General features: G+C 39.9%; 1 protein-coding gene and 1 pseudogene across 20 annotated transcripts in view; both read left to right on the plus strand.

The window, feature by feature from the left end:
* PBRM1 (polybromo 1) overlaps nt 1-12,523 on the plus strand; it is a 116,301-nt gene that overhangs the window by 68,569 nt on the left and 35,209 nt on the right. For 17 of the 20 annotated variants that reach the window (XM_036102591.2, XM_078077287.1, XM_078077246.1 and 14 more), the window contains 4 exons: nt 1,792-2,003; nt 7,322-7,507; nt 8,426-8,583; nt 9,215-9,478. In XM_036102591.2, coding sequence (XP_035958484.1) covers nt 1,792-2,003; nt 7,322-7,507; nt 8,426-8,583; nt 9,215-9,478 — 820 coding nt within the window. The remainder of the gene's footprint in view (nt 1-1,791; nt 2,004-7,321; nt 7,508-8,425; nt 8,584-9,214; nt 9,479-12,523) is intronic. The other 3 variants (XM_078077293.1, XM_078077269.1, XM_078077282.1) reach the window with 1 other exon arrangement.
* On the plus strand, nt 2,706-3,419 carry LOC118542413 (protein CREG1 pseudogene; annotated as a pseudogene).

Consider the following 12,523-nt stretch of genomic DNA (forward strand, 5'->3'; position numbering starts at 1 on the left):
AACATCGCCTAGGACCTCACACCCTGAATAGGAGTCTGAAAAGTGAGGCCTAGAAAAGTTCATTCAGGGGACAGTGGTTTGTCCATCGGCAGTATTCAGTCACAGCACAGCACTGACTCATGCCAGCTAGCCACTGGCTTTCCTAATCTGCTGGCAGCATTCCTGAAATCAGTTCTCGGACTGCCTTACAGGAAGGGGGACCCTCGGGAAGACAAGGACAAGGGAAGCACTAAGAGCTTCCTGTACTCTTAATTATTTCATTCTACTGGATGTCTGCCTTATAAAGATTACCCAACAGCTAAGGGGAATTAAGAGTTATTTTCTTTTTCCATCTTGAGTTTTTGCTCTTATGCATGCAGGCAACACTGAGCCTCACAGATTAATTAATAAATTCTTCATATTATTTTGTTTAAATAAAACAGGAAAGATAAGTCAGATGTTTAATGGCTGTGTACAGAACTTCCATTACTAAACAACATGACCTGATGGAATTACGAATCTGCCCTTTCATTGTAACAGGGATTACCAAAAGTGTGTTTTCACTTTTAATTTTATACTTAAAATTGTAAGCTGTTATAAAATGAATTTTAATGTCAAGTGAACAGTCTTAAGACATCTCTGTTCAGAAAACAGGCATCAAAATAATAGAGGAGTTTCTTCCCTTGACCAGTTTTATTTTTATTGCTTTCCTGTAAGTATTAGCATTTCTGTAACCTGAAAAGATTTTTAAAACCTTTCCAGAAACATTCATTTAGGTTGTTATTGGCAGTGTTTTTAGATTGTTTGCCAGTTCACTTTGGCTGATGGGGAGAAGCATTCTGGAGGTTTCACTAAAATTTGATGCTCTAGTGGTGGGTATCAGCAGGTGACTGACTGGGCTTGCCACTCCCCCCTGACCAGAATGTGTCCATAACTGCTCTAAGACTTTGTCTGTGGTTACTTTGTGAATATTTTTCAGACCCTGGTATTCCTAGTTAATGGAATTATGTTTAAGCCATCCTCAGACCACAGTGGATTAGAGATAATAAAAGAATTTCTTCCAGTCTGAATTCTGAAGCTGATTTTGCCCAGTCCTGTCCTCTCATTCTGTAAATGAGGAAAGAGCCTTTAAAAAGCTTTCAGTGTGGCAGATCATTTTTCCCCCATCTTTCACTTATGTTGCCTCTGCTGGTTCCCCAGCATTATGTAGTCATTTCTGGGAAACTAACATGAACACTGACTCTGAGGCCCATAAGTGTTATAGGATGGATGCCCTCATGACTTTGCAGTTTAGGGTCAAATATTTGCTGGGGCCTACCAGCCTAGGCAAGTATGATCAAGAGATTCAAAAAGAAGAAAGTGGATATTGCCTAAATCTTTTGTCAATAGTTTATATAATGTGTTAGTCCCTCGGTTAAGAGAAAGTAAAAATTAATCCAAGGATTAGATACAAGTAAGTGTCGTGGTGTGGAGCCTCAGTGTAGTCCTTGATTGTGACAGTCCCCCCCCAAAAAATGCCAGAATCAATGGATGCTTGAGCCTTGTTTCTCCCCAGAAAACCGTATGAGGCCTTTTCTTTTACATGAGCTGTACAAGGAGTGAGTCTTAAGGAAGAGGAAACTGGTGGGCATGAGGCTTGCCGAGGTAACAGTTCAGATTCTCTTCTAAAACGTTCAAGGAGATACCCTGCTCTACAGAAGTACCATTACATCCATTAACGTGTTGTGGAAGCATGGGTAGAGTTAAACATATAACTGAGGTGTGTGAAAGAAGCAGCTTGTATGTCAATGGGTGCTCTTGATGCCCTTATAGGACAGATTCCGAAATCTACGAGGACGCGGTAGAACTGCAGCAGTTTTTTATTAAAATTCGTGATGAACTCTGCAAAAATGGAGAGATCCTGCTTTCACCAGCACTCAGCTATACCACAAAGCATTTGCATAATGATGTGGAGAAAGAGAAAAAGGAAAAATTGCCAAAAGAACTAGAGGAAGATAAACTAAAACGAGAAGAAGAAAAAAGAGGTTGGTTTCTTTTCATTTTATTAAACATGAAGACGTGTTATACTCTGTTCTAGTTCTGGCTCTCCTAGCTTGCTGTGGGGATGAATCCTGTCTGTAAATGTTGACTCTTTCACAATGGCCATGTTGAGATAGAAATGCTTTTATCATCATCGGTTTGGTCATCAGACTGTTAAAAATTGGAAGTGCTGTGTGACACAGCTGTTGCCCCAGCATTTCAGGAACGGTCAGTTAGCTCACAAGTGTGGGAGCTCACCAGGTCGAAATACTATTGGCAGATAAAACCTGCAGGGCCTGTCTGCACCTGGGGAGCATTCTCAGCAGTGAATGCATCAGGGTTCTGCCTGTCATGTTGCCAGATGGCTTTCCTCCTACAGACTCAGTCCAGAGTAGATGATATTTTGGTTGAACCACAGTACTAGGAGGAAATTTTTATTTTCATTTTATCAATGCAAAAATGTTACTTTGAGTCCCTTGCCAGAATTTAGAAATATTTTGACAGTGGGAACTTTTATTAGAAATTTGGTCATTTTAGGGACACCTGGGTGGCTCAGTCGTTAAGCGTCTGCCTTCAGCTCGGGTCGTGATCCCAGGGTCCTGGGATCGAGTCCCACATCAGGCTCCTTGCTCAGCGGGAAGCCTGCTTCTGCCTCTCCCTCGGCCTGATGCTCCCTCTGCTTGTGCTCTCTGTCAAATAAATAAAATCTTAAAAAAAAAAAGAAAAGAAATTTGATCATTTCTGGACTCACTGGGGTCACCGTCATGGCCAGCCTGTTAGCGCTGGCATCAGTGGCGCTGCTGGTGGCACCGGCATGGGGCTGGGGCGGCCAGGATCACCGGGACTGGGGCACCGCTGCGCCACTGCCCCACGAAGACACGGAGCACGTGGCCCACTTCGTGACATATGTCTGTGACTGGGGCGCACTGGCCACACTCTCCAGAGAGGAGGCGGTGCATGGCTAGGCCTTTGTCGATGTCTTCTCGCTCTGCGATGGGCCCCCGGGCGTGGGCAGCAGCATGCCCTACTTCTGCCTGAGCCCACTGCAGCAGTTGGTAGGCAGCCCTCAGGAGAATCTACATGCTATGCTGACCATGTGTTTGGCATAGACTAACTTCTGCAGGAAGCATGTATTTGATCCCCAAAGTCCCCTCTCTGCTCACATAATACTGTCAGGAACTGTTACTAATGTGAATGAAATGGAAATGGACTTTGCCAGGCATTCACTGCTCATCCAGCACCCTGAGATGAAAACCTGGCCTTCCAGCCATAATTGGTTCTTTGCTAAGTTGAGTTTAACCAACATCTGGATCCTGGACCGCTTTGGTGGACCAAAAGTAGTGACACCTGAAAATACTATAATGTCACATTTTAGTGAAGTAGAATGCAGCAAATTTAACAGCACCAATGAGCTTGCGTAGGATGGTTCATACAGACTTTAAGGGCTTAATGTTTCTCTGTGGAACACTTCCCAGATTAACCAGTTTTCTTTCATACGCTGGTTTGTTTGCTTGCTTGCATACTTGTTTACAAAGTAGAATTGGACTGTTCCTGGATTTCTTGGAAGATGTGGTTTTTAGACTTTTTTTTTCATAGTTTGAAGCCATTTTCATAGAGGTATGTCTTTCATTGTAAGTATTTTTCCTTCTAGTTTTCCGGCGGTGCTCCTTTGAAGAGGAGCCAGTGCCAGATTTAGATTGCCCATTGGCATTTGACGGTACTCAGAGATGTGTCCTTAATTCCTGGAAGCCACTGTGCTAGAGAGAGGGCCTCACTCACCCACGGCTGCGCCTGCGCGCCTGCATATGTGTGGCCGAGACAGACCGTGGTGAGACACAAATAGAACTTCCTCCTCGTGGTCCGTCTGTGTCTGACAGGCCTGGGTGTTGTTGATCCAACATAGGGCAAAACCATTTCTTATAAAGAATTTCTCTTTTCACTTTTCAGATCTAGAGTAATAATTACCTAGAACAAAAGAAGCTCCTAAAATGTTTCCTGAATTTGATTTCCCCACATAAATGGACATGGTATAATCAGTGTCCTCCACTCAAAGCGCACACATACACACATGTACACGTTATCTTATTTTCTATTTTGCCCCCAAATGGGCTTGCAAAAGAAAAAAGAAGGATGCAGGGAATTTTGTGTAAGTCAGTCATTTCCAGTGTTCTTTTGTAAGTAAAGTTTACCAGACATGGACCAGCTTACGCCAGGCCCCAAACCCCCTGCTCCCAAGTGCACTCAGTAGCTTTTTAAGCAGTGCTGCTCTCAGCAGTGGCCTAAGCCTTCCTCAACTGCTGTAAATCTTTAAAATAGCTCCCGTGCTGTTACTACCTAAATGAGGTTATCAGGGAGAAGATAACATGACTTAAAAAAAAAAAAAAATCACATTTCTTCAGAAAAGTGCCCATTAACTAATGAATAAATAAAATGTAGTATATGCACCGAGTGGATTGTTATTCACCCATAAAAAGTAATGAAGTTGTGATGCATGCTACAACATGGATGAACCTTGAAAACACGCTAACTGAAATAGCCACACAGGAAAGGACAAATATTGTATGGTTCCACTTATATAAGGGACCCAGAGTAGCAAATTCAGAGACAGAAAGTAGAATAGAGGTTACTAGGGCCTGATGGGGAGGAGAGATGAGTTAGTACTTAACAGGTACAGAGCTTCTGTTTGAAATAAAGAAAAAGTTTTGTAAATAGATAGTGGTTATGATTGCACAATATTATGAGTGTAATTAATGCCACTGAATTATCTACTTAAAAATGGTCCAAAAATGGCAAATTTTATGTAGTGTATTACCATTTTTTAAAAATTAGTAACATACCAAGAAACTGAATTGTACACTTTAAATAGGGGAATTGTATGGTGTGGGAATCATATCTCAATGAAACTGTTTAAAAACAATGATAGCAGAGGGGGGTGGGAGCAAAAAGAGGATGGTGTTTAATGGTACAAACTTGTAAGGAGTAGTAAATAGCCATGGAGCGCTAAAGCACACTAGAATGAAGATAGACCACAGTATCTTACATAAGTGCTGTGATAAATATCCCTACAGTGGCAACAAATATAAATGTATCAAAGTAACTGGTTGTATAACTTAAGTTGACCCATTGTTTTATGTCAAATTGATTCAGTTTAAAAAATTTTTAATGATGGCAGAAAGGAAACATTTAGAGAAGGATTAGAAGATGAAGAAGAAATCTCCAAGGCAGTAGAACAACAAACAAAGAGGTAGAAAGATAACCAAGAGATCAACCCAAGAGGCCCAGAATCCAAGTGATTGCAGGGCACAGTTCTGCCAAGCTTTCTGCCACTATATAACGAGGATCTCCTTTCCAGTAACATTTTCTTCATTTGCACCTGTGCCTTCTCCTGCCAAGTCTTTAATGTCCGTTTCTCTGCCATAGTCTGTTCAAAGCAATGGAGGCTTTTTCTCTTCTTAAAATTCTTAGAAAGTTTGTTGTTTCCAAAGGAAAAAAAAATTCTTCCAGTCTCTGTTCTTGCCCAATTCCAAAGTCGCTTCCCTGTTTTTTAGGTGTTTGTTGCAGTAACACCTCCCTACCAGGTATCAAAATCTCATCTAAATATGTCAGCTTTATGAGCTCAAAAGTCCTAAATCTTATTATGTAAATCATTTAAATGGGTGTTTATGGGTGGGGCTCTGGGTATGATCCCTCCTGGGACATAATTCCTCTCCATCTGTGGACCTGTGAAACTAAAAAACAAGTTCTTTGCTCCTACAATATAGTGACAACACGAGAGTGGGATGAGAGACATTCTCCTTCAGAAAGGGAGAAATGGAGAGGAAGGGGTCATTTGAGTTCCAAGCCATCTTGAAATCCAGCTGGGCAGAGTCATTAGGTCCCGAGTCCCAGAAATAGTCCTCTGTGGCTCAGCACTCTGCCCTCTACATCACCCTTTTTCATGAAAGGTAGCAGATGTTTGCAGCTGAGTAGTTTTAGCAGCCTGTTTCCTGTCTAGAATTTTGGGGGTTTAGCTAACACTCTGATTTTGTACCTTCTCTGTCTCTTTCCATTCAGTTGACAGTGTTCCTGCTGGTATATGATCTCAAGAACCTTGTGAATCTCTTGATATCTTATAGGGATTTATTTGGCTAATCAAATACTAGATGACATTTTCCACCAAACTTGGCAAAACGTAAAAAATGATGTGGGGCCCGTAGGTGGCTCAGTCGGTTAAGGTCTGTCTGTGGCTCAGGTCATGATCCCGGGATCCTGGGATTGAGCCCCATGTCAAGCTCCCTGCTCAGCGGGAAGCCTGCTCCTCCCCCCTGCTTGGTGCTCTCTCTCACTCTCTCTCTAGCTCTATCTCGCTCAAATAAATAAATCTTTTTTAAAAAATATAAAATGCTTATTTCTAGCTGTTGCATTTATAGAAAATTATCATAAGGAAATAATTGGAAATGTGGGCAAAGCTTTATCCTCAAAAACACAAAACCCTGGGGCACCTGGCCAGCTCAGTTGGTGGAATGTGCAACTCTTGATCTCGGGGTTGAGTCCAAGCCCCACGTTTAGTGGAGAGATTACTCAAAAATAAAATCTAAAAAAAATCCTATGGTATTTGCAAAAGATGGCTTGCATAGTAGCCATCAAAAAGTATTATTTAGTAAAAATAAGTCTTGTTGAAAAAGCACTAATCTCAGAAACTGTTCAGTGTACATTATTATTATTATTATTATTATTTACTTATTTATTTTAAATAATCTCTATCCCCAACCTGGGGCTCGAACTCCCAACCCCAAGATCAAGAGTCGTATGCTCTTCTGACTGAGCCAGCCAGGCACCCCTGTTCAGTGTATCTTCAGTGTAGACATATATAGTTTACATTATATTGTTTGATACACATATTCCATATTTTTTCAATTCTAAGATTCCATTTGACATACCCATATAATAACTGTTAGGGGGGAGAAATTTCAGAGGCATTAAGATGGAAAAGAAGTACATAGGAGATCATTTCCAGGATTGCATGATTTACAGGTGACCTGTTTTCTTTATACCTTTCTTTATCATCCAGAACGACTACATTGAGCATATATTATTAAGATGGTTATTTTTATTGTGTAGATATTTGTCTATTTATGCATTTACTTAAATTAAGGGCAGTTGGTTGTAACTCAAAAAAGGCAAGTTTGAGTAGAGGCTCTTGGGAATACAGATATCATACTGTTTGTCCTGAATCCTGCCCTTGAAGGTCTAGGAAAGAATGAGATGTATTAGTATGTGTTGTTTGAATCCTGCATCTGATTCCCACATTCCATTAATGGGAACCTTTTTGTCTTCACCGAAGAAGCTGAAAAGAGCGAAGACTCCTCAGGCGCCGCAGGCCTCTCCGGCTTACACCGCACGTACAGCCAGGACTGCAGCTTTAAGAACAGCATGTACCATGTTGGAGACTACGTCTATGTGGAGCCCTCAGAGGCCAGCCTGCAGCCGCACATCGTCTGCATCGAAAGACTGTGGGAAGATTCTGCTGGTAAGTGTGTTTTAAATCAAAGGGCAGATTGGTGAGCTGGGACTATTTTACTCCTCCTTGGTCCTCAGGGAAGAAAATTGTAACTCAGACATGTTATGCCTTGCAACAGTAGTCGTTCTACAGTGTATCGGTAAATAGAATTAAGCACCTGCTATATGAAAAAATAGGATCTAGTACTCTTGGGCCCATGAGTGGCACAGTTGAGTCAAAGGAAACGCAACTTCCTGAAGTGAGGTTGAGATTCATTCACTCAACTGCTGTTTCTTTAAAACACACAGTAAGCCAAACTGGAGGATGGCAGAGCCTCACAAGGACTGAAGGCTCGTGTTTTGCCCCTAGCAAAACCAGTCTGGTACAAACCACAAATAAAAAGGAAATTATTATAGTGTGACATGTGCCTTGGCTTAGAATTTGATTTCAAAAAGGCGTCCTAGAACAGTTGCCTTTTACTTAAGACATGGAGAACAAATAGGAGTTAATGAAGCCAGGAGCAGACAGAAATGTGATCCAGGCAGTCCAGTTTCCTCAGCTGCTCCTCATGAAGTACCTTTGTATCCCTTTGCCTGAGTGCTAAATGCATCCTTGATATGCTTTAGATGCTCTGTCCTTAGCATAAGCACACAGTCTTAAGTGTGTCCTGGGCCCAGCAGACTAGGGCAGGTCTCATCACCTTCTTCATCCTATATATTATACATTTTTTAATATGAGGGGGAAAGTAGCATTTTTTAGGCCTCATTACACTTCATTACTTTAAAGTATCATTTCTTCTAAGATAACTATTTTAGGAAACTGTGGCCTAAAAAGCACATTGTTAGGTTCAGGCCATGGCAGACTGGATGGAGAATTTGCTCATTTTGCAAAGAATGTGTGATTTCTTTTAATGGTAATTTCCCCTCTCTCTCCCTTTTTGTTTTTGAGGTGAAAAATGGTTGTATGGCTGTTGGTTTTATCGGCCAAATGAAACATTCCATCTGGCTACACGGAAATTTCTAGAAAAAGAAGTTTTTAAGAGTGACTATTACAATAAAGTTCCCGTTAGTAAAATTCTAGGAAAATGTGTGGTCATGTTTGTCAAGGTAAGAAACTCATTAGGCTCCAAAGTACAAATCATTCCATGAAAATAAAATTTACAAACACAAAAAATTGGTATTTATAAATTAAGCACTCTTTTTTAAACCTTGATTTTTTTTTTTTTTTTAAGCTGTGTCTATATGGCATTGGATAAAGATTTGGGAGGAAATTAATCTGATCATGATGATGAAAGACCACCATTTGCTGCCTACACTATATAGCTATATGCAGTTAGTGTAAATTTTTTTATATTGCCAGGCTAATTTTTGAGGATGACATTTTCTGAAAGATCATTAAAAATTGTCAGTGTGCTTTTTAGGATAATAAAGTATACTTTTTGTGTATCTATGTGGTATAGGTACATTGAGCCCTGCCCAAAGCTTTTAGGAACATTATAGCTGTATGAAATGCTAATATATTTTCAAAAGGGCAGTTGGTAAGCTAAGTATTTATATTTAATAAGGCCCTTCTGTAGCAGGGAGATGCTTGTACGTTGCTAACCATTTACTATTTGTTAACTGTCAGAAAGTCTTAACAGGTTAACATTTGTTTGCTTGATTGATGTGTAGTTTTGGTTTTTTTGGTTGACTGGTTTTCAGAAAATTCACCTAATAATCTTATTCTTACGTCTCCCAGGAATACTTTAAATTATGCCCAGAAAACTTTCGAGATGAGGATGTTTTTGTCTGCGAATCACGGTATTCCGCCAAAACCAAATCTTTTAAGAAAATTAAACTGTGGACCATGCCCATCAGCTCAGTGAGGTTTGTTCCTCGGGATGTGCCCTTGCCTGTGGTCCGAGTGGCCTCTGTATTTGCAAATGCAGATAAAGGGGATGACGAGAAGAACACAGACAACTCAGAGGACAGTCGAACTGAAGACAGTTTTAACTTGGAAAAGGTATGTAGTTAAAAGCCACACGGAAAAGAATTTTACATTTCAAAATACCTATTCCAGAAAATAAATGAATAAAGTACTCAAGTTCAGAATGAAAGAGAGAGGGGCGCCTGGGTGGCTCAGTCGTTAAGCGTCTGCCTTCGGCTCAGGTCATGGTCCCAGGGTCCTGGGATCGAGCCCCACATCGGGCTCCCTGCTCGGCGGGAAGCCTGCTTCTCCCTCTCCCACTCCCCCTGCTTGTGTTCCCTCTCTCACTGTGTCTCTCTGTCAAATAAATAAATAAAATCTTAAAAAAAAAAAAAAGAATGAAAAAGAGCAACAACATAAAACCTTAGCCAAACAGAAAGAAGGGAACTATAGAGGAAGGACAGAAATTAATGCTTAGAAAACCAGTAGAACTAAAAAATAGAATTTAAAAGTAAATCCAAGTGCTAATTCTTCAACAAGTCCAACGAGATAAACTACCAACTATCCTAATAAAAAAGGAAGGCAGTTAAGCTCAGACATACAAATGTGGAAGAAATTTAAAGACTTGTACATTTCTGTTAATAAATTTGAAAGCCTGAACAAAATAATTTTCTAGGACACTATAAATTACTGAAGAATCAAGAAGAGATGTAACACGTAAGTGGACAACAGCAAGAAGGAATTTTTAAAAATGTTCTGAGAGCTAATCACAGAGTACTCAGGTCAGATAATTCCATGGGTGAATTCTTTTAACCCTTTAAGAGACCTATAATTATAATACTGTTTAAATTATTTCAAAGCATGGAGAACAAAGAAAACTTCCCAGTTTATTTTACAAAATGAGAATAATCTTAATTCCAAAGCCTGACAAAATTAAAACAGAAAAGCTACAGTTCAGTCTAACTGATGAATATTGATGCAGAAAATACTTAGAGAAAATGTATTTTTATAAGTGAAATCAAATTAGTTATTTAAGAACAGTATGACCGGGGCTCCTGGGTGGCTTAGTCGTTAAGGCTCTGCCTTTGGCTCGGGTCATGATCCCAGGGTCCTGGGATCGAGCCCCACATCAGACTCCCTGCTCAGCGGGAAGCCTGCTTCTCCCTCTCCCTCTGCCCCTGCTTGTGTTCCCTTTCTCGCTCGCTCTCTCTTTGTCAAATAAGTAAATAAAATATTAAAAAAAAAAAAAAAGAACAATATGACCAAGTAGGTGGGAGTTCATTCTAGAAACGCAGGGGTTGGTCAAAATTAGGAAAATTCAGCAATACACTTCATTATATTAATAGATCAAAGGATAAATTATTTGATAAAGTACAGTAACTGTCTTCATTTATTTAAGTCTTTAGACAGATATTTCCTCAAAGTGATTTTTTTAAAGTTATATTTGTTTCTCATGCCTAAAGCCTGCTTGCTCTACTATTACCTATATTTTTCTGAAAGTAGCCAATGAAGACAAAAATAGTAAAAATAATGACAGTAAAGTGATAAAACCTTTTTTGCAGATCATGGGGGAGCAATTAACTAAAGGTTTGAAAAACAATTCAACAAATAGGAATTTCAAAATCCATATACGAGTCAGTAGCTTTCTTATATAAACAAAACAGTAATTCACAAGACTTTTGAGAGTAATGAAAATGTTGAGGGCGCCTGGGTGGCTCAGTCGGTTAAGCGTCTGCCTTCTGCTCGGATCATGATCCCAGGGTCCTGGGATCAAGCCCAGCATCAGGCTCCCTGCTCATGCTCTGTCTCTGTCTCACTCTTTCTGTAAAATAAATAAATAAAATCTTAAAAAAAAAATGTTGAATATACTTTAGCAACTATTAGGAAAATCATGTAGAAAGAAACTGATTCACCTTAACAACAAAATACATTAAGAAATAACCTTGAAAGGAATATTTGGAACCTATGGAAAGAGAAACAGTCTACTCAAGGACATAAAAGACTTGGATAAATTGTTTTCAGAACTTGACAAAATGGGGTGCCTGGGTGTCTCAGTTGGTTAAATGTCTGACTCCAGTTCAGGGTCGTGATCTCAGGGTCCTGGGATGGAGCATTGGGCTCCCTACTCAGCAGGGAGTCTGCTTCTCCCTCCCCCTCTGCCCCTTCCCCCTACTCATGCACACTCGCTTGCTCTCTCTCTCAAATAAATAAAATCTTGGAAGAAAAATAAAAAGAGGGGCGCCTGGGTGGCTCAGATGGTTAAGCATCTGCCTTCGGCTCAGGTCATGATCCCAGGGTCCTGGGATCGAGCCCCACATCGGGCTCCTGGCTCAGCGGGGAGCCTGCTTCTCCCTCTCCCTCTGCCTCTCTCCCTGCTCATGCTCTCTCCCTCTGTATCTCTGTGTCTCAAATGAATAAATAAAATCTTTAAAAAATAAAAAAATAAAAAAATAAATAAAAAGAACTTGACAAAATTTTTCTGGCTTTCTCATGAAAGAATAAACATGCGACAGTCACAGGAAAAGAAAGGGGAAAATAGTAATCAAAGTGCTTTGTCCTGCCAGATGTTATTGTATTATATATATATATATATATATATATATATTAAGTTTTATTTATGTAAGTAATCTCTACATCCACCATGGGGCTTGAACTCATGACCCCAAGATCAAGAGTTGCATGCTCTTCCAACTGAGCCAGCCGGGAGCCCCTATATATTTTATATTTATTAAAAATTGAGGTATTCCAGTCAGTGGAAGGAATAGGCTTTTCGCAATTAAAATCCAGAATATAAAGGTAGTATTTTAAATCAGCAGGAGAGGATGGAATCAAATGATACTGGAAAAACTGGTAGCCATTGAAAAAGAAAAAAAAGGAGGAGGAAAATAGCCACCTGAACTCTTTCACTTCACATTCCAAAAAGTAATAATACCAAAAAAAACCCAAAAACAAAACGAAAGAAACAGAGTACTTGTTGCTAACATAAGCAGATTTACTATTACTTACCTATATTCTTTATTTATAAGCTTGGAATGGGTCCTTTCTATACATGATATAAAATCCAGTAGCCATTAAAGTGGGGGAAAAGTCTACCATTTTTTATTGCAAAAAGCTCTTAGAAATCTAGGGAAATAGTAACAC

Source organism: Halichoerus grypus, chromosome 1 (assembly GCF_964656455.1).
Source record: "Halichoerus grypus chromosome 1, mHalGry1.hap1.1, whole genome shotgun sequence".
Lineage (NCBI taxonomy): Eukaryota > Metazoa > Chordata > Mammalia > Carnivora > Phocidae > Halichoerus > Halichoerus grypus.